Below are 22,865 nucleotides of genomic sequence, written 5' to 3' on the forward strand. Positions count from 1 at the left end.
TTCTATCAATATTAATTGAATTAAAGATGCTTGTATAATTAACAGTTCAACCTAATTAATATTTGTAACTCCTAAAATTTAAATGAGTGAAAAGTAGATATATCACATTCTATTATAGCAGGAGGAGAAAAAAAAAATAAAAGAGAGAAAAATAGTTCGTACATAACGCTAATTTGATTAGTTACTAAAAAAATATCTGGCAAACTGGGTGTTCCTGTCATGGCTTAGCCGAATCTGGATGTAAACAAAAGAGAAGGAACAAAATCATCCTAAATTTTCAGACATGGAATACATAAAAACACCCAAGGTAAGTATCTAAAGATGATTGTTAGCGGATAGAATATTTAAGTGCCTTGATTTGCTTTCAGATTAGTCAAGAAACCGTACAGATCGAGAGCTATTTCTTTTTTTTCACGAAATCGAAAGTTGAATCTCCAAAATGAAACGTCTTCTGTCTTCTTCATACGGGACGTCGGTTTTACACGTGCCTATAATCTTATGCTTGCATTGGTTATGCTAATTATGTCTAGAAGGAATGCAGTCAGATATAGACACAAGTTTGACTCACACAGTAAAGCGAATGATGGTAGCCTCATCCTCTTTATTTCTTACCAGTCACCCTCGTCGAAATCTTCTCCTGCCCGAAATGAAGGTAGGGCTAAAATTAGTATGCATGCTCATTGTCATCAACACACAGCATAAGTTCGTGTTTCAGCAATCAATCATCTGTGCGTCATACGTCATAGTCATACCAATCACCGTGCTTTTTTTATTCCTTGCATTGATGGCATTAATTTAAGTTAAAATGATGATAATGTGGCTCAGCAGTCTCATTCTCGTTCCCATTCACTCCAAAATCACAACATTCCCCGGTCTGTAATCACTCTCAGTTGTACATCCTTTTCTGCCTTTATTTCTGCACCAAAGATATGTCCTTGCTGACTCCCACACTTGGTAAATTTGGTATTTCATAAAATTGATATGCAAACACACAAAACTTGAGATAAAATTTAATTAAACCAATCATAAATTTTGCTTACCGTCTACTACTAAATCCAAAGCAGTTTTGTAGGTCCATAATCTGAATGATATCTGGCTCACGTAAAACAGATTGGATGAGATTGTGTAAAAAAAAAACAAACAGCAAATTTATTTTGACTTTAACTTTAACTTTAACTTTAAAACTTAGTGATCATCACACTCAGCCTGCTTATTTGTGAAAGAATGTATTCACTCAATCAACAGGAGAGTAATAGACATTTTCCAGGTAGGAAGAAATTCTAAATAATAATAATAATGATAATAATAATAATAATAATAATAATAATAATAATAATAATAATAATAATAATAATAATACTTTATTGCACCCCAAAAAGGAAATTCTTTGTACAGACATGTTATAATTTACACAATAATAAGATAAAAATACAATGGAAATAGGATGTATATATAAAAAAGGAGCAGCTCTATAACCAGAGTATATTGTATATTGCAAAACAAATAAATTAATAAATAAATTAATATTTACATTTTTGAAAGTAAAAATGCGAAATAATTATATAAAATGATTATTGCTTGTTGTTATAAAGCCTAATACTGGACGGCAGAAAAGATTTTCGGTGTCTCTCTGTTTTCGTTGAAATAGAGAAAGGGCGACCACTTCTTTCTGACATAATAACTGATGGTCTTAGTGGATGATACTGGTCATTTAATATTTTAGATATTTTATTTATACAAAATTTCTCGTATAAAAGATCTACATCGTCGACATCATTTATATAGCGTTTAATGGATTTTTTAATATTTGAATTTATTTTGTTCCTTTCCACTGCTAAGCAATTGCCTCCCCAAGCTGTTATACAAAATGACAAAACACTTTCGATTACTGCTCTATAAAATAATGTGCAGAGGGTTTTATCTATTCTAAACTGAGAGAGTTTTGATAAAAAAAATATGTACGTCTGCACATCTTATGCCTAATTATTTTCAAGTGTTCATCCCACTTGAGCCTGTCATCAATCGTTACACCAAGGTATTTGTAGTGAGGAACTCGCTGGACGAATTTGTCCTTTAATTTTAACGGTTCTATCGGTTCCTTCAGTCTCCTAAAGTCAAACACTAGCTCCTTTGTCTTGCTTATGTTAAGCTCTAGGTGGTGGGCATCACACCAAGACACAAATCTATCAATTTCTTGCCTATAAGCCACTTCGTTGCCATTTTTTTATGAGGCCTTGAAGAGCGGTGTCATCTGCAAACTTTATTAAAGGTACACTCAGGTTTTGACTTCTACAGTCATTCGTGTATATTGTGAATAATACAGGGGACAATACACAACCTTGAGGAGCACCAGTATTTGTAGTTATACAGGAAGATATGTTTTGTCCTAATTGAACATATTGTGCTCTCTCCGTAAGAAATTCGAGCACCCAAGCAATTATATACTTGTTTAGATTCAGACTAGTCAATTTTTGAACAACCAACTGAGGTTGCATGGTATTGAACGCTGAAGAAAAATCTGCAAAAAGCAATCTGCAATGGCTCTTAGCATGATCTAGATGCCTGTAGATGTTGTTTGTAAACAGCAAAATGGCATCCTCTACGCCACGTCCTGGTTTGTAAGCAAATTGATGACTATCACTCAATGGCATAAACTGGTTCCTAATTTTAACAAGAACAAGTTTTTCTAAAGATTTCATGACTATTGAAGTCAGTGCAACAGGTCTGAGATCGTTCATAGATTCAAGTTTTTCTTTTTTTGGAACAGGAATAATTTTTTAAGTTTTCCAAATTTCAGGGATCGAAATGCATTGGAGGGACCAGTTAAAAATATGTGTATAAATGGGGGAAAGCTGATGGGCACATTCTTTTAATAATTTTCCTTTCAATCCATCCGGCCCAGCAGCCTTCCTCTCGTTTAGTTTCGAAAATACGAATCTCGTTTCTTCTTCACTGACCTCAATAGTCATTTCATCTTCCAAAGCCCTGTCTAATTTATGTTATTCATTTTCAATATCAAATTTGTTTGCTGTGTCGAAACGTGATTAAAATTTATTTAGAGTTTCAATTTCGATCAACAAGACTGAAATTTATAGCATGTGCAAGTTTACAAGACACAACTTTCAGACCATCTTAATTTTCTTTTAAATATTATATTAGGGAGAGATTGGTACTTTAGGGTGTCCCTTTTTGGCATTCAAGATAACATAAATTAATATCATGGATATATTTGTTTGTATGAAAGACTTATGTTAGTGCAGCTATGTGGTCTTGTGGTATGACACTCAGTTTTGGACTGGAAGGTCTTGGGTCCGAGCCTCCCTCGGGGGATAGTTGAGTCCTTGGAAAAGGCTCTTTACTCACATTCTCTCACCGTATTCAGTAACAGCATTGTCTCTGTTGGAAAAAAATTCTAATATCGCCTAACAGGCATCATGTCTCATTCTACACGTTATGTATTGCTGTTGGTCAGGAACCCTTTGTAAAGCACATTGAGCATGTTTAGTTGATATTGCACTATATAAAGCATACCTGCCTATTATTACGGACCGTCGGTCCGTAATTGTTACGGAAGTGTAAGGACAATTACGGACTTACGGAAATAGAAGAAATATTACTGATACAAATGGTCGCAATGTTAAATTATAAAATAATAATTTTTTTTCCATTATTTACGGCATGCTACAATAAAAAATCTCAATGTCTCATTGGCTGGCGACGAGTGACGTCATCGACTCGACACGGAAACTTTACCCTCATCGGTAGACACAGTGCAGTGTCGAAAGTAGGTCATTAATAAGCATATTATTAGTGCGGGGGTCATTGGGAATGCCCGGCCGAGCCATTAATTTTGTTTGCTTTAGTATTACTGAAATTTGACCATTAATTACTGATGAATTTTGTATTTCTTACTGAATTTGAAATTTTCAAGTAGGCAGGTATGTATAAAAGCTGAATTTTTTTTTTTTGTTGTTTTTTATTTTTTTTTAATGAAAGACTTATGTTAGTCAGTTAGAGCTTACATATCTTTCTTTTTGTAGTACCTGCTCTAACTTTAGACAAAAACGCAAAAAAGACAAATCAAATAAAAACCCTTAATTGGAATCACTTTGATAACTCACTAATAAAGACAGAACTAGATTTAAGGTTTCCTGTGTATTTTTTTGAATGGCTAAACTAACTCGCAGCAAAGCAATTATAAATTCTATATTTTTCCCTTTCTCACATCGTTCACTAAGAAAAAATGTGGTAGTAGTAGTAGATTTTCCAAGTTGGTGGAATTTCTATTCTATTAATACTAATACCAAAAAGTTTGAATTTGAATTTTTTAAAGAAGGTCTAAATTCTGAAAAGATTTTAAAAAATGTTCTTTCCTCTTATCAAGTCAGAAAAGTGAGCAGATTTATTTCCTTTGTTAAATTCTAGTTTTCAGGAAATTCTTGTGTATAAAAGGGCCTGGATATCATTCCCATGATATAAACAGAAGGCAATCGAAACAAATGCTATAATAACTTCACGAAACCAGTCAATTTTATCTTGCTCAGTTGCCAGGTATTCGCAGTAATGTATTTCAATTGTTTGTTTCTGCTACACTTTTTGCTTGCTCTCACTTCAAATGATTGAATTGTCATGTAATTGTAATCTAATGTCTTAAATCTTAACAATAAAATTTATTTTTATTTCGTTTAATAGCTTTTTCTTAGAAATTGGAAAACAATTTCAATACTTGAAGATATGAAGGCATTGAGTTGTAAGAAACAGCACGTCATCTGTAGCTAAATTTATCACGTCATCTGTAGCTAAATTTATCAACTGCGACAAGACTTAGATGTCCTTTGCAAAATATGATTCTAGCTGAGAAACTTGCATATTGTTTATTTAAAAAGTCTGGTCACTGATCAGCTGATTGGTATTCATTACGAAAAATTTTTAGGGTGCCAAATTTTGCCAAAAATTTAGATTTTTCCCTCTACATTAGGATTTTTTTAAACCAACATTTTTTCAAAATAAAAATTATTATATTTTTACTAATAAATGACTGTATGACCAAGCTGAACTTCATTACATCAAGAATTTTAAATTGTCTAAAATAAATAGTTGGAAATAAAGGAGTAGAACTAATATATTTTTTCTTTCAAATTCAGATTTTTTCTCTTCTAATATTTTTTGTTGGATGCCCCTTCCCCCAAAATGGGACTAACAAGTATTAAATGACGTATTAATTCACAGCATATATTTATAATAATACATCCTATCATTATATTTATTTATATTATCTGGCTGGTCATTGCACCATGGTGTACCCTCACGAAATTGTCATTATCAAATATGACAAAATCATAAACGTATTAATGGTAGCACATCTGGCCAGTAATCAGAAGGTCTGATGTTCGATCCCCAGTTGAGGTAGACTGATGTTCTGGGATGTTTCTTTTTTTGTTGGTATTTTTCTTTCTTTTGTCTGGCACCTTTCATATACATTTATCCAGATCTTTTAAGTTGTTAGAAAAGCTTTTCCATTAGCCCACAGACTTTGACTGACTTTTGTTCCTTTTTAAGGGTTTAGGATTTAATTAATTTCTTTTTAATTTCTAATTGGACTTCCAATTGATCGATGATTTTGTCTTTCTTGTCAAATAAAGATGGTTTAGACATATCTGTTGAAGCGTTAAGGGATCCTGTATTGTCATACCGAGTAAGGAACCAATGATGACAGGAAAGCAAAAAAAATTTTTTAACTAACACAGTATTGAAGGTATAAAGACAGTCTTGACAAATATATGATTTATACATTTCATGAGAAATTGATGGGCAGATCTTTTAGAGTGTTTTGATTATTAAATGAGCCTAAATTATATTACTTTTCTCACCTCATTCTTCACCTACATCACTGCTTCAGCAAGATCTCTGCTTCATCAGGGTGAAATGACAATTTTGTAAATGTCTACTCTCCATCTAGAATGCTACGGTCTTCACCTGACCACACCAAACTGCAAGTAAATAACAAATCAAAATACTTATGTTTTGGTGGAAGATCGTTTTCAACACTTGGTCCTGAGATATGGAACAACCTTTTTAATGCTTTTCGTCGCGTGTAGATGCTTTAAATCAAAGCTAACATATTACTTTTAAAAAAACATTTTTTTTTGAAACGTCTATCATTGTACCATATTTTTTTTTTATTGATGTTTTCTTCTTTTGAGAAATAGATGAAAGTATGTTTGTTTTTGTAATTGTGTGTATGTGTGTGTGTGTGTGTGATGGTGGATGTGAATGATAGTGCTAGTCCAAGTTAGATTGACATACTTGTAAATGTGAAGATCATAAAGCATGGCCCAGTTATGGTTATGCTCTATAGAAGTGCTATATGTTGTTATTAAAAAGCTTAAAAAGTAATTTATTTTTATTTAACCCTGAATTTCTGATTATTTTATATAAACAAAAATTCTCTTTTGGCATCTAGTCCTCACTTGATGGATGCTAATCGTGTGTTTATTAAGTTGTCAACTTTCTGACAAGTGGTAGTTGCTTGATTTTGGGACTAGCTTACCCAGGATAGAGTAACTGCGATGCACTTTGTTTCTCATCTGGTGCGCTTTTGTTGTTTTGTTTTGTTAAAGCCTGAAACATATTGCTTGTAATGTTCTCAAAGAAAATCTAAGCCAGCCTATCATTATGTAATGGGAGAAATTAACTTGAAAGAAAATTCAGTCTAAAAGTTTTTGAATATATATAAGAATAATGCAGAATTTCTCACCTACGGTATTACACTCCACTCCAGATAATCCAAAATGTTGCGATTAACTGAAGTTGCAATAAACTGAAGTTGAGTTCCATGTCCAATATTGCAACATTTTACACATATATGGTACATTCAAACCAGTTGTTGTAAGCAATGTTCTTAGTCCACCACAGACTGGGCAATTTGATTGAAACAAAAACCATATGGCAGCCTTTTGTAGACTTTTTCAAGCAAAAGCAACTTTGATGCAAGTCGACATCTTATTCATATTGAATTAACTTTCACTCTTTTGTTCTCAACATTTGTAAGTGTCCAAGAGATTAGCCATGATGAGAGACAATAAGCTCTCACCAAACTCGTTGGTCACAATGCACAGTTGCCAATCCTAAAACAAAGGGTATCGCTTAGTCTCTTTTTACGACTGTCATTATCTACCTGTTCTCAAGACTATGCCCAGCCCCCCTCGCCTCCAGATGGCATCACAAACACATAGGCTACTGCAAAGCCTCGCCATCTTTCGTTTCTAATAGAGTGGTGACACACTCAGCATTAAATCCCGCTCACTCTTGATTTTTCAACCTGTCACAATTTCATCCATGATGAAATTTAATCATGATATTAAGTTTGATTGATTTCTTGAATTTTCCACTTTTTTGGGGGCAAAAATTTGTTGAGATTAACCGAATTTTGTTGCAATTAACCAGTGACTTTTATATATAATTAATTCAGTTTTTTGGGAAATGTTGCGATTAACCGAAAGCTGCGAATATGTAGTGGACTGCACATAGATTGATTAACATAACACTAGTTTTAATTAAGTTTTGTATCTTCTTGAAATGATATAAAAGACCTCAATACATCCTTATACAGTTAATTAGCATTTTTGTTTAGCGCATGACCTTAAGGTCTTGTTCTCACTCGGACAGTTATAACTATGTACAAATTAATAATATTTTTATCTTCAAAGATGCACTGAATTCTCTTCTCTCATTCCTTCTCCATTCTTTAGTTTTCATTACCCTTTCTGAATCAGAGCTTTTGTTGACACATTATTATCCGTTCAGTTATCGGTATTTCTGAAAGAAGGGCACAAATCCCAGGATTAAACATAGAGCCCCCAGGGAAATCTTAGCTTTAAAACACACCCACCGGACTGTAATCCATCATGGTTTTTATTTGATCAATATGATAAAAAATGTTTTGAAATCTTATCGCAATCTATTGAAATACGTATGCTCTTGGAAAAAAGATGCTGTCTTGTTATGGGTAAACCTTTAATTTATTTAGCCGTTTTTGTCCAGATAATTTCCATTAAAAAATAAAAAGGCTGATGCAATGAAACCCTTTAACAACTATGTTAATGTAGAAATCATATATAATATTCATAGTCATGTTCTGTTTCTACTCGAAAGAGCCTGTAAAACCAATCTACGTGGGTGCAAGATTCCCGGCTTTTTGAAACGTATTTTAATTTATTTCCGACATGTAGATCATCTCAACATAATACCATTTTGAGGCAATAGGTCACATTTCAAAACAAGTTTCAGGTTTTGAATTTGTTGGACATGGGATTCAGGCTTTTTTTTTTTTTTTTCTTCTTTTCTTTTTTTTTCTTTTGGCCTAACATACTTGCATCCATGCAGCAATTTCCACCACACTTTAGATTTTTGGTGTCAAGGGAGGTAATTGTATGTAGACAGACACTTAGGTGAATAAATGCTCGGTTGTCTTTCTTATATTATGATAATTACATGATTCAAAAGATATCTCTTCTCCCACGATCGGCGCGAAATTCTTCCAATATCATTTACGTTGTTGTTGTTGTTGTTGTTGTTGTTGTTGTTGTTGTTGTTGTTCTTCTTCTTCTTCTTCTTCTTCTTCTTCTTCTTCTTCTTCTTCTTCTTCTTCTTCTTCTTCTTCTTCTTCTTCTTCTTCTTCTTCTTCTTCTTCTTCTTCTTCTTCTTCTTCTTCTTATATCATCATTATTGTTATTATTGATATTGTCGTTGTCATTGTTATTGTTAGTATAATCGTCATTATTATTAGTATTATTGAGCTTATCATCATCATCATCATCATCATCATCACCATCAGCAACAACAACATATCCGGTAACGCTTAGCATTGAATGACGTTTGGTGATTGCGAAACTGAGATAGCAGTAAGAATTAACCGGTAGATAGCCACGCCTCTCGGACAATCGTCATAATGTAAACAGTGGCAGTGATTGGTAGACACAGCAGACTACACAGGTTTTACTATAGATGGTATGTGTTAAGTAAAAAACCCACTGTTCTACCTCTTGATCCGTAGAATCAACACAGAAAACTATGTGTAAACTTAAACTAGAAAATCGTGTGATAACTAGTCACCCGTTTGTCAATATAAAAACAAAAGCCACGATCAGATGGAAGTCGAATTATTTCACGTTATTGTTTATAAACCAACTATGTTTGTCCGAGCACGTGTGAAGTTGTGTCACATATTCCATGCAAAATATTTTATAATAATTGTGACGTGATCCTCTACATATTATATTTGAATGAAATTGTCCGAAGCGCTATAAGCTCATGTTATCCTCCTTTCGTGATGTTACTTACTAGGCGAAAATACAGCATATTTAAAAATGTGCAAAGGAGATATAATAGGATGTGAGAAAAAACAAACAAACCCAAAACAACAACAAACTGGAAGAAGTATGACGCCCCTTGGCCGTTTTTTACTTAATACTGTATTTGATATTGTCAGCTTTGACAACAGTGTAAGACATACGAGGAAGAGATCCTGTGAGGACAAAGTCACTAAAAGAGAATATCAGGCGGCTTTGATCATTTTGAAAGTAGGGGATGAAGCTTTTGGACGTGCCAATCAGATCTAGCAAATTTGGAATGATAAGAAAAAGAAAACAACAACTCCACCAACTGTTCTTTGCTTAGCATTTGATATTGTCAGCTTTTTTACAACAGTGTAGAGGAGCTCTGTCGGCCAATTTAGAACGTACAGGGATGAATAATTAGTAATATATACGAGTACTAGGTCCTGGGCGAGAAAAAAAAATCACACAAACACACGCACGCGCACATACATACACACACACACACACACACACACACACGCCCACACGTATTTTCATTCTGTCTCTCTCTCTCTCTCTCTCTCTCTCTCTCTCTCTCTCTCTCTCTCTCTCTCTCTCTCTCTCTATTATATATTATATATATATATATATATTATTAATTATATTAATATATATATTTATTATATTATATATATATATATCTTCTCTTCTTCTTCTAGTTCCATGCTGTCCAGGCTTCGATACTGCATGATATCTCTCTCCATTCCTCCCTGTCTCTTGCCTTTCAAACAGCTTTGATGTAGGCTGTGAAGCCTTCAGTGGTCTATGAGTGTTTCTTTGTCTCCCGGCGCGTTACAGTATTTTCCACAACTTGCAGGTATTCATTCTTATCTTCCTTACTATGGTCCGAAAGGATAGTTGTCGATCCACATTAGGCATTATTCCTTGTGTAGTTGTTTGCACTTCTCGTTCGTTTGTGTGCAGATACGATATCTCTGCATCCTTCTCAGCACCACATTTCAAAAGCTTCAATGTTCTTTGGTTCTGCATTTGTAGTCCAGCTTTCGCATCCGTATAACAAGATTGGCCCACGTAGCACTTTAAGATCGAATCTAATCCGAACGACATCTGTTTTTTTTCAAAATGTTCCCAGGTCCATGAAGCTGTTTGCTGAGCTATTCTTGCTCGTATGTCTCGGTACATCTTCCATCTGTTGTCACTATGAACCTATATATATTATATATATATATATATATATATATTATATATATATTATATATTATAATATATATTTTCTTCGTCATCCCTTAATTATCTCACAAAGAAATCGTAATTTTTATTTTTATACTACACAACTACAACAAAAGCGCAATGATAGCTGACAGAGGCCAATGCATTGATCATGCTGGTTTCTGATATTAATTTATACATGCGTTTTTTATTATTATTACATCTCACCGGTCCAATAATAAATGCCCGGAATGGCAATGCAGATAAATGCATTACCTTTTGTGTTTGTAATGTTGTCATTGAGCCAAGATTTTGATATTGGCATGATACAAAAGGAAAAAAAATAATAGAAATAATAGTCGTTAAAAACAATCTTCCAGGCAATCTTCTCGAGAAGGATAATATTTGTTATGGAATGAATGCATTGCGAGATTCATTTCGCAGTGAGAGACGGGAATCAAGTAATCTTCTCTTAAGGGCCGTCTTTTGTATTGCCGTACTGATGAAAAAAAGAAAAAACAAAATCAAACAAACAAACAAAAAAAAACAAAAAACAAAAAACAAACAAACTCACACGTAAAAAAAAACAACATTCGCTTGAAAACTTGTTCTTCCAAAACTGATCGATGATTAAAATGATCCTCATCTTGTCAAAACTTACAGAAATCCCACATTTGAGAGTTTTTGACTAGATGATGGCCGAGAGTTTTTCACTAGATGAGGGCCATTTTATTTGATCGATATTTGAGTGACGAGTTTTCTGGTCAACGTTTTAAAAATGTGTTTGTTTTCATTCATGGGATAAAAGTTTCGAATCTTAATTGATGTTTCGTCCGTGACCAAGCATAAATCAATCAGAATATTTCCCGCCATTTACCCCCGTTTCGTCCCCTCGACTATTTATTTCTTGTATGAAAGGGCCTGAGATACCGCCTAAGTACATACCAAACACACCAGTTAGTGAGTATTTCTTACATTATTTTGACACATCGGTAAAGGAATTGCATCGCAAAGGTCAAAATAAAAACAAAAAAATTTCGGCAAAGTTTAGAACCCTGCAGAGAGAGACTTTGAATTATGCAAGTCTGAATTTTACCATAATCAGCCCTATTTATTGAAATTTATGTTCACTAACATTTCCAAGTAAAAAATTTTGATTTAAAAAAAAATTCCATTCTTATTCCAATTAAACACTGCTCCAATATCATATCGAATAATTTAGACGTATTTCTTAACTTTTGATGTGATCTGTGGATCCCTCCCTCAATTTTCTTTATAATACTGTTGTTGCGTCCCATTTTCCTCCTGCAAACCACTGATTTTCTAATGACTTGAATAGTGAGTCGATCCCATGGATTTTAAATTTTATCCTTTATTAAGCTTGCTTCTGTGTAAAACCTGCAATCCTTATAAACCATCAATGACCAAGTGCTGTTGTCCATTGGATTCAAGTGAAGGTTCATTGATTGGAGGCCATTCATCTTTGTTTATAAATCGATTATGGTTTCTGCTCGTATTTTATCTATTTTAGATTCTATCTCGATCCGTCATTCAAAAAACAAAAAAAAAAAAACAAAAAACAGACGGTGAACTTTTCACACTAGTAACGCTATGCTGCTAAAACCAAGGGTATGTTTGGAAACCTCTCATATCGTGATTTTTAAAAGACTTTGGTATAACCAACATGGTTTCTTAACTATCCTTTTTATTAAACTTGACAAGTATTACCTTAAGGTCTTATTCTTATTGCTTAAACTTTTTCGAATAGGTCTGATGTCTACTTCGTATTGAAATAGCAATTTTATTTTTTTCTGGTTTATATTTTTCTCGCACCCTATGTCACATATCATCAGTCCCGTATTAAATGCCGGTGACGATAATGCTGATTGATTAGCGCATATTATAACAATCCATTTCGCGCGGGTTGTGGTCTTGTTGTATAACACTAACACAAGCCTTCGAAAGAGCGCTGTGGGCGGCGCAAGGTTAAGTCATTCGAAAGGGCTTTTCTTTACTAATGCCCTCGCTCACCACACCGAGGTGTTAAATGAGTAGTTGGCCCGTAACAGCATTGTCTCTGTCGATAAAATTGCTATAACATCGCCTCACAGGCGTCATGTCTCGTCCTACCTGTTAAGTGTTACAGTTAGCTTGCGAATTCTTGTGTACAGTGCTCTCAACACATAATTTAGTGGTTATTTCTCTATACATACAAGATTTTTCCACACTGAAAGGAGAAGGTCAATTAGGTTATCGTGTGTGTCTAAAGGGCAGTATTTTCTACTAAACGTCTTCTCATTTTTTTTTTTTAAAGATATAAGTTTTGAATCATAATATTTCAATGGGTTTTGATGACCCCCGACTTGGATTGTTAAAAAGTCTCTTTCTGCTAGGCCGAAAAAAAACAAAAAAAAAAACACATTTTTTTCTTTTCAGAGAGCCGCTGAAGTGGTTAGATGTCAACACAGACAGTCCAGTAATTTAGATTAATTGATCACGAATAGAAAAGGCAATGTCCGGTGATCTTGACATGCTCTCACCATAGCAGATCTTGTCCTTTTTAAAATGCTTTTATATCGCATCTCCTCTTCCAGTGCTATTGAATTAATTCTGTTATGATATTAACCAGTTAACTGCCGTACTCTGGCAAGACACGCCGGGAAACTCGTCCTTCAAATATCGATCGATTTAAATGGCGCAGGTTTTGGCAAAGACTCTCGCGAGAGTTTCTGCCGAGATGTGGGTCATTTAAATCGATCGATATTTGAAAGACGAGTTTTCTGGACAAAATCTTAAATACGTGTCTCTCGAGAGTATGCAATTAAATAAATGGTTTATGGCAAACACGTTACATTTCTTTAGTGTGATATACGTGTCATGGGGCACATAGAAATATGTACAAAGATAACCATACCAAACTGTTCCGTCCTTTCCTATAGAAGATATTTATTTTCATTGTGGTCATTTGGGATTCATATCCAATAGATGTTGGGAAAAGAAACTAATCTTTCTAAAGGAGGAGGATATTCAATATGAGCAGCCGTAGTTATTGCATCAACCAATACATTATTGCCACTTAGTAGAGAGCAGGAAAATAATCCGGGTATTTTTATTGTAACAACCCGGGTATTTTTATTGAAACAAGCTGTAATTAATTTCTTTCGGATCAAAAGAAAAAAGTGGGTCATTTTCCCTACCTCATGCCATAACCTACTAGGTGTATTGATAAGTGCATACTGTTTAATAGTGACCATTTTAGTTTAACGCAACACCTTCAAGACTAATCTCTTTTGCACTATGAGCAGTGTTGAGCGCCACGACGAGCCTAGAGGACTGAGGAAAAGCAGTTTCTCTGAGAAACTAGGCCCTTATAGCCAGAGTTTATCCTAGCCATTGTAGCGTTAAACCAAAAGCACACAGTCCTTTTTGCTACCCTCTGAATCTATTGCAAAATACCTTCGTCAGATCTAATACGTCCAGCCACCCAATCTCTACAGGGAAGAGAGACTAGTCAGAAAAATAAGAACACTTTTAACTTGGGAGGATCAAAATCGCTCTTTTTAAAATTAAGTCGAATATAGGTTTGGCCATCCACATCTCCAACAATTAAAAAAAAACCAACACAACCCGACAATCTTGAGCATTATAAAGAGATAAATCCACTAAACTAGCTCAGAGCGCTTTGCTAGGTTCCAAAGCTAAGAGCATCACTTAGCATGTAGGGCGAGACATGAACCCTATAAGATCTAGGTGGTATTAAAATCTTTTTTGGACAGAGACAACGGTGTTAACGGCCAGGTATTCATAATTTAACAACTGACTCCGGTAAGAGAATGTGAGTAAAGAGCCTTTTCCAAAGGACTCAACTATGCGCCATTCTGAGCGGGTCTCGAAACCTGGACCTTCCGCCCCGAAGAACGCATGGCCACACGAGGTCGTTTTGCATAAATATAAAAAAAGGCATAATAACGTTTTTACACCGTCGTTGTTTTCTGATAAGAGTAGAGATAGTTCGAAGATGACGTCACTCTGGCCTTTGTAGTTCGAAGATGACGTCACTCTGGCCTTTGTTATTGTTTTTTTGCCATCCGCGTTTATGAGTAATTCTCACAAACTGTATTAACTAGGCTATAAACGATCATGGTTACACACAGTTTTGTGTGTTGGCCAGTTACACTTCCGGATGGCAATGTTGTGAACTTCTTAGCCAAGTGCATACTATCTATAGATAGTATGCAGATGACGTCACTCAGGCCTTTGTTATTGTTTTTGCCATCCGCGTTTGTGAGTTGTTCTCACTAAAATGTATTAACCAGACTATAAAAGTTCATGGTTACACAGAGTTTGTGTGTTGGTCCGTTATACTTCCGGATGGCAATGTTGTGAAATTCTTAGCCAAGTGCATACTATATATAGATAGCTTGGCTAAGAAGCTCATAACATTGCCATCCGGAAGTATAACGGATCAACGCACAAAACTGTGTGTAACCATGAACGTTTATAGTCGGGTTAATATAGTTTAGTGAGAATTACTCACAACCGCGGATGGTAAAAAACAAAACAAACAATAAACGTCAACTTCGAACTATCTATAGATAGTTCGAAGATGACGTCACTCAGGCCTTTGTTATTGTTTTTGCCATCCGCGTTTGTGAGTTGTTCTCACTAAACTGTATTAACCAGACTATAAAAGTTCATGGTTACACAGAGTTTGTGTGTTGATCCGTTATACTTCCGGATGGCAATGTTGTGAACTCCTTGGCCAAGCGCATTCTATCTATATGATATGAAACAGTCATTGCGAAAGGACTGTGGATTGAGGTGATTTGAAATCAGCTATGTCGTAATACGACTCCCTCCGCATGGTGTCTGACTGAGAATAATCAATAATTTGATCCTACTTGATTTGAGGAATCGATTTTATCCTCCAATTTTGGTTTTTATGTGAAGCATGATCACATTTGGATTCTTTGTGTGTGCTTTTTCAATGTGAAAGAGGCGGCTATCGTTACTACAAAATCGAGTGATACTAAGCTGCTAGAAGCTGTGGACTGTAAAAAGTAATAAACAGAAATGAATATAACAGCTTCAAAAAAGAACAAAATACCAAACACGGAACGTTTAGGGCTCAACTCAAAACCCTTGTTCAGCCAACAACAACAACAACAACAACAACAACAACAAAAATAAGTAACAAAACAATAAAAACATGAATCCATTTTTACAATTTTTTGAAATTGAGCTTTTATATAGCGCAATATCCACTAAACGTGCTCAAAGCGCTTTACAAGGGGCCCCAGGCCAACAGCAACATTTAACATTTAGGACCGGACATGGCGCATGTTAGCCGATATTAATTTTTTTTTCGGACAGAGACAACACTGTTAACGGCCAGCTACTAATTTTACACCTGAGTACGGTGAGAGTATGTGAGTAAAGAGCCTTCTCCTTGAACTCAACTATATCGAACCCAGGACCTTCCGATTCGAAAGCGAGTGTCATACCACTAGACCACGTAGTCGCGTTACTAAAAATCGACTGCAGAGAATTAGTGATCGGCACGGTATTTCATTCTTTCAGAAGCTTTTATATTTCATTTTTGTTTATCACTTTTTACAAGATGAAGCAAATGTGGACAGGGAGTCTTAAATATGGATGGAGAAAATCATAATCTCTCAATTTGGTTCCGCCGTAATAATTAATTCTAAAACTAGGGTATTAATTATAACGACGAGAGAGAGAGAGCGAGAGAGAGAGACAGAGAGAGAGAGACAGAGAGAGAGAGAGACAGAGAGAGTGAGCAAGTTTGTTTTCATTTAATTTCTTGAATCGATCCTATCCTTCATTTGTAACAATTCGTCACAGTATCACACTGGCGTTAATCTATTCTCTCCGATTAGACAGAATTTGAGTTATTGTAAGTTCAGGGGATTAACTTTTGTTTCTTCAAATTTTTAAAACTTCCGATAAGTCCCGGGTTTGAGAGTTTTTGCCAAGATGAGAGTCATTTAAACCAATTAATATTTGAAGGACGAGTTTTCTGGCCAATGTTTTTAAATATGTGTTTTTCCTGAGTACAACAGACTCAGATTGACAATATTATTTTTGTCACTATTTTTAGTTTACTGAATCGCCATCAAAGCTGGTTTCTCTCTTTCGCTATGCACTTTCAAAGTTAAAGAGGCTACGATTATAAACATGAAGTGGAGAAGGACGCATACCTTATAATGGATGAACAAAATAATGACTTACATTGGTCAGGTTCAACTTGATCGAGACAATTCAATTCTCTCTCTCTCTCTCTCTCTCTCTCTCTCTCTCTCTCTCTCTCTCTCTCTCTCTCTCTCTCTCTCTCTCTCTCTCTCTCTCTCTCTCGATGTATAGATTCATCTCGTATCGGAACGAGCTATGCCTTTATTATGTTACTGTCTCGTCTCTGTTGTCACAAGGCCGATATAAATATGAAAACGATACGTATATGCAATAACCCGTAGACCATAAAATCTATTAGGAATCGCAATGGATTCCATTGCATCGGGTAAGAAAATAAAGGGACCATGTCCCAGAGGATGGGGCTATATTATTTTTGGATTTTATTATGCCTATGTTTGATTGAATGTATATATGTTTTTTAAAAAAAATGTAATCTTGTTCTTGCTGCGATACTCTCTCGTCGAAGGAGCTGACCATATTGTCTGTCTCAACGTAAAATGATGTGAGATGGAAAAGAAAGAGGTCAGTGGTGGATAACAACATTTCTTTCTGTGAACCTAGATTTTGACGATGGAGCGTTGTGTTTCAACACTTACCACGTCCATTTTTATCTTTTGAAGCGCTGGGGAATGCCTTTATTTTATCATCAGGCGACAGCCCCATTCCCCAATTGATACTTAAAAACAAAGTCTTAGTATTATAACATTTTGGCAAGTTTAGGGTCGTCTTTATCTATCTATTTGTTAATTGAAATGTTTTGGGGTTTTTTTTTTCCCTGACCAAAACGAGACAGTTGTTCTTTGTTTTGTTTTTTTCTAAAACTCAAAAGTGCGACCGATATATTAATATTATAATTCCAATCTCATCCCGTCATATCCTCTGTCTATCTTTCTACTATGACTTTCACACAAACATTATTTATTATCTACGTGTCGGTATTATTTCTATATCTGATGACCGAATGATATAATTTACACAGTCACACATATATTATTGTTGTAATATAATGGACAATATTCAGCGTTTGTTTGAGACTTTGTTTTTTTCCTCTATAACAATGAGCCCCTATTAAGATGGGTTATCAGACTTGCAAATAAGTGTACGTCGTTTCAAAATAGTAATAATTAAAAAAACAAAAACGATCAAATGAATGAACAAAACGAAACAAAAATAAACCTCAACAAATGAAACAAACCGAATAAAAAAAAAAAGAAGAAATACAATAGAAACACAAATAAAACAACCAAAAGTCATAATAATAATAACAATAATAATATTAAAAATAATAATAATAATAATAATAATAATAATAATAATAATAATAATAATAATAATAATAATGAAATGAAAATGAAAATAGACAAAGAAAAAGAAAGTCACCCCCACCTCCCCCTCCTCAACCAAAAGAAAACAGATAAATAGCCCCATTCGTGTTGAATCTTCACTTATCGCCCATCTTTTCCCGTCTTGTCCTTGCGGGGTAACTATTGATCTTCTTCAGACCGTTCCTGGTATCCTTCGTTAAAAATTAGAAGCAACGACTTGTATTTCTGTCTTTACTTCATTTTTTCTTTCTTTTTTTTTTTTTTTCGATTGTTCTTTTTTTTTTTTTTTCTTTTCTTTCTTTCCATCTTTTTCAGAGCCATCTCGAGGACTTTGAAGATGTTATGATATTTTTATATGTTGTTGATAGCCAGTTATGATTTTTTATGATGACAGGGTACCTATGATTAGATCTCAATGGATCTCTTGGAGTCGGCATTCGGGCGCATTGAATGTAACAGCGACAAAGAAGAGTAGTAACTTTTTTAATGAGCCAAAATGGATGAGGTTTTAAATTTAAGTTTGAAACACACTATTGAACGGACACGTGTTGCTAAGATCAATGCGTATTTACAGCAGAGAAAATTTGTGAAAAGTTTAAGTTACATTTTTTGGAAATTGATATTTGATTTCATTTATTTTTATTTTTTTAAAGTGCTATTCCTTGTTGAGATTTGGATATGCCACTTTTAGATCTTCATTTTATCGTTTGGGGTAGTGGTTTCAAAATGTATGTGTAATGTATAATAATAATAATAATAATAATAATAATAATAATAATAATAATAATAATAATAATAATAATAATAATAATAATCTTTATTGTCCAAATTAAAGGCAATTCATGTGAGGTAAACAATGTATGTATGTATGTATGTATGTATGTATGTATGTATGTATTAATGTATGTATGTATTAATGTATGTATGTATGTATGTATGCATGAAAAGAAAAACCATTATCCGTAACAAGTAACGCCACCCACGCTTTGCCACGAGGCTGCTTCTCACCCACATAATTTGTTTACTCACCACCAGCTTTTTTATATATACTGTACCTTAGTGTCAAAGACGTCACTCACGTTGTATTTATAGATCCTTATCACACACACGCCTCCAAACTCCAAACTGTTGAACCGTGGTCCATTTCGCTCATCTCCCCAAGAGAGAAGAAGAAATCAATAAGGTTCCTGACATCTCGAATATTTGATTGGTACCACCAGTCCGTATCTTATTTCTTGTAATTTCCATGCAAAGTCGGTAGTCGGTTCTTCGTTTCAGATAAAACAGTCTGCTTCTTTGTTTATTTTATCTTTAAAAAAAAAAAAATTCCAGTGTACCTTCTGTACTGTAAGTTGTTTTTTTGTTTTAATGGACTTATCCAATTATTAGTGTTGTCTACCATACGTTTTGGTTGGTTGTTGATTTGTTATCAATCCTTTTTCTGCTCAAATTCGTGAAAGTTATGCTGGTTACTAGTCTTCAGTTGGTTTAATTTTTAGCATTAAATCCCTGATTGTTTTTCTCCATTTATTATTATTATTATTATTATTATTATTATTATTATTATTATTATTATTATTATTATTATTATTATTATTATTATTATTATTATTATTATTATTATTATTATTATTATTATCATCATCATTATCGTCATCATCATCATTATCATCATCATCATCTTTCTTGCGTCCTTTCGAGAACCCCGACAAATCCACTGAAATCTAACTTGGTTATTATTTATGTGTACGAATATATTTGTAGTCTATTTTAAAGGACTTATTAATCTATTCAAGAACACATGTAATTACCAGAAAGCGAGATTTGCATGAATCAGTTTACAATGTTGTTTTTTTTTGTTTTTTGTTTTTTTTTCCCGATGACATTTCAGATTGTTTGCCGTCTCGAAGATAACAATCCCGACTATATTTTGTGACTAGACGTCTATATTTTTCTTTACTATTCCATTTTGTTCATAATCTAACTATAAAAACCCTCTTACCAGGGTTATATATATATATATATATATATATATATATATATATATATATATATGTATATATGTATAATGTCTATCTACCTGTCATCTAGCTATCTATCGTTCTTGATCTATTTAGCTATCCATCTATCTATTCATTCATCCGTCAATACGGCCACCCATCTATAGCTATGATATATCCGTCATCTATGTCTGTCAATCTCTATATTATTTTATGGCCTCTGTCATTCCGTCTTTTCACCCGTCTACCCCCCCCCCCCTTCTCTCTCTCTCTCCTCCTCCTCCTCCTCTCTCTCTCTCTCTCTCTCTCTCTCTCTCTCTCTCTCTCTCTCTCTCTCTCTCTCTCTCTGTATCATCATCATGATAATATAGTTATTGGATAATATCATCTCTTCGGACGCTTCAATCGATACGAGAAGTGTTAAGATTCTTTTGAATTCTTGCTGCAGCCATTTGATTTTGACAGTGGGATTGGGATATAGATGAGATGGACCAGCCTTGCATTCACCAACCTTTCTACTTGAATAGAGTGTGGATTATACTTCTAGCTTAAAATATCACTTGTTGGTACCAATGAATCCTTACAAAGACGAGTTGACCAGTAAACAATTTTAAGAAATTGGGGCGCGTGCACACACACACACACACACACACACACACACATACATACACACACACACAGAGAGAGAGAGAGAGAGAGAGAGAGAGAGAGAGAGAGAGAGAGAGAGTATGTGTATGGCCTCCTCATTCTCTTGCAAATCCGCACCATCTTCTTCACATTTCGTATTGGTTTTCATCACGTTCATTGGATCTTAATACTTGGGTCCTTTAATTTAGTCAGACAAATTGGTAAATACTAAGCTGGTATATGGGAACCGGACCATTTTTCAATTAACGATCAGAGGAACAGGCCAGGGAACTCATATTTATAATGATCGCGATCAGAGATATTTAGTACTTAGAATGCGAATGTATATAATTATCAATGTTACATCCGGGAAAGTCCAAGAATTAGATGTACTTCGATCCAACATTAAATGATTGGGCTTCCCGTTAGTGTGAGATCGGATTACAATAACAAGTTGATCTTATCTTACAAATCACAAGTTTTTTACCCATCATGTATGTGTATGTGTGTATGTGTGTGTGTGTGTATGTGCGTGTGTTCAATATAAATCAATGTTACAACATGTTGTTATTGTTATTGTCCAGCCCTTTCGGGCAATAATCAGACTTCAGTGATGATATGCGACCGACTGCCTCAATCTGGCTGGAATTATGTCGGCACTTAAAGAATTTGTACCCATTCTCTTCAATAAAACACATAAATACTTTCTAGAGTATCTTTCTTTTTTTCTTTTTTTTTTTATCTACAACTTCCATCGCCAACATTTAAAGCAGTCTGACATAGTACCGTTTTGAAGCGATGGGTCGCATGTAAATAATGCATAGCGTTCTCTTTAACTGCAAAATTATGATCGATCGATGTTCAATTTCGACGGATTGACCCCTGAATTTGATTTTCCTTAGAAAAAAACAAACAAACCTGTTTAATAAGAATAGGAAGAATGCAGGAATGCACGGCCATTTTTGCATGTGATTGGTACGCTTTAAAAATAATATTTAAAAATTAACTTTTATATGGCGCAATATCCACTAAACGTGCTCAAAGCGCTTTACAAGGGGTCCCTGACCAACAGCATCACGTAACATAAAGAAAGAGACATGACGCCTATTCGGCGACAATACATTTTTTTTCAGAGACAGCGATGTTGATCAGGTACTCATTTACACCTGAGTACGGCGAGATAATGTGAGTAAAGAGTCCGAAAGCGAGTGTCATACCACAAGACCACATAGCCTCTTCTACAGGTTCAAATTCCTCCGTAGTAATATCATTGGTCTTTCATTGTTTGAGATTCGAGAGAAAGGAACCTAATCCCTTTTAATTCCATCACTGGCCTTTTATTATCTTAATTGCATCACGAGCAACGAATCAACGCCGTGTATCATCAATGGCAATTTCAGTTCAATACCAAAAAGAATCAACAGGCCGGGGGCGTATGAGAATTTAACGGTGATCAGATAACAATCGATAAATGGTATAGTCTCGATCTAAATTGTATCTCCTTACCGCTTTATGGTTTGGTGGAAGTTGCTTTTATTTATTTATTTATTAATTTGTTTCTTTATTTTTTAACTTTACTTATTTTTTTAAAATTTAATTTTATTTTATTTAGTTATTATCTTTTTTCGATAGAATAAAAGTACGTGATTATTGTTTATGTTTTGTGTCGTACCATGTTAGCCTGAGGCGATTCACAATTCCGTGGTTGATTTCGTTTGTTTAGATTTTAATAAAGCAGCCGGATATGAAATTCTAGTCCCTTCTGCGCAGTGTTCTCCGCAGTCAAATGCGCAGGACATTCCTAACACACACACACACACACACACACACACACACACACATATATATGATATTATGTTTTTATAAGAAACGTTGTAGGTTGTTATCGAAATGACTTTGGTTGTCCAAGTTCATATTGTTGTAATTAATAACGTGTTTGTCATTATAATTTGTATAAAAAAGAATCGGGCTTCATTAAAAAGTAGGCGATTAATGTCATACTATTTAGGATATCCTTTGTGTATTGAATGGACCTGCATTATGTAGTTGTAACGAGTGATAACTATCGTGAATGCGAGAATAATTTAACAGAAATTAAAACTCTATTCGATACGTTTTATAATAATACCCAAAACAAAAGTGGCTCTTCACCA

At 34.4% G+C, this 22,865-nt stretch overlaps 1 protein-coding gene across 2 annotated transcripts in view; it reads left to right on the forward strand.

Moving 5' to 3' along the window:
* The first annotated feature begins 222 nt into the window (after positions 1–222).
* Positions 223–22,865, forward strand: part of LOC144970953 (phosphatidylinositol-3,5-bisphosphate 3-phosphatase MTMR8-like) — a 99,353-nt gene continuing 76,710 nt past the window's right edge. The window contains exon 1 of one of the 2 annotated variants that reach the window (XM_078911165.1): positions 223–307. In XM_078911165.1, the coding sequence (XP_078767291.1) occupies positions 284–307 (24 nt within the window). In that variant the 5' untranslated portion in view covers positions 223–283. Of the gene's footprint in view, positions 308–545; positions 653–22,865 lie in introns of those variants that run through there. The other variant, XM_078911164.1, reaches the window with a different exon arrangement.

Source organism: Berghia stephanieae, chromosome 4, assembly GCF_034508935.2.
Source record: "Berghia stephanieae isolate SIO BIC M18660-M18661 chromosome 4, UCSD_Bste_1.3, whole genome shotgun sequence".
NCBI classification, from domain to species: Eukaryota; Metazoa; Mollusca; class Gastropoda; order Nudibranchia; family Aeolidiidae; genus Berghia; species Berghia stephanieae.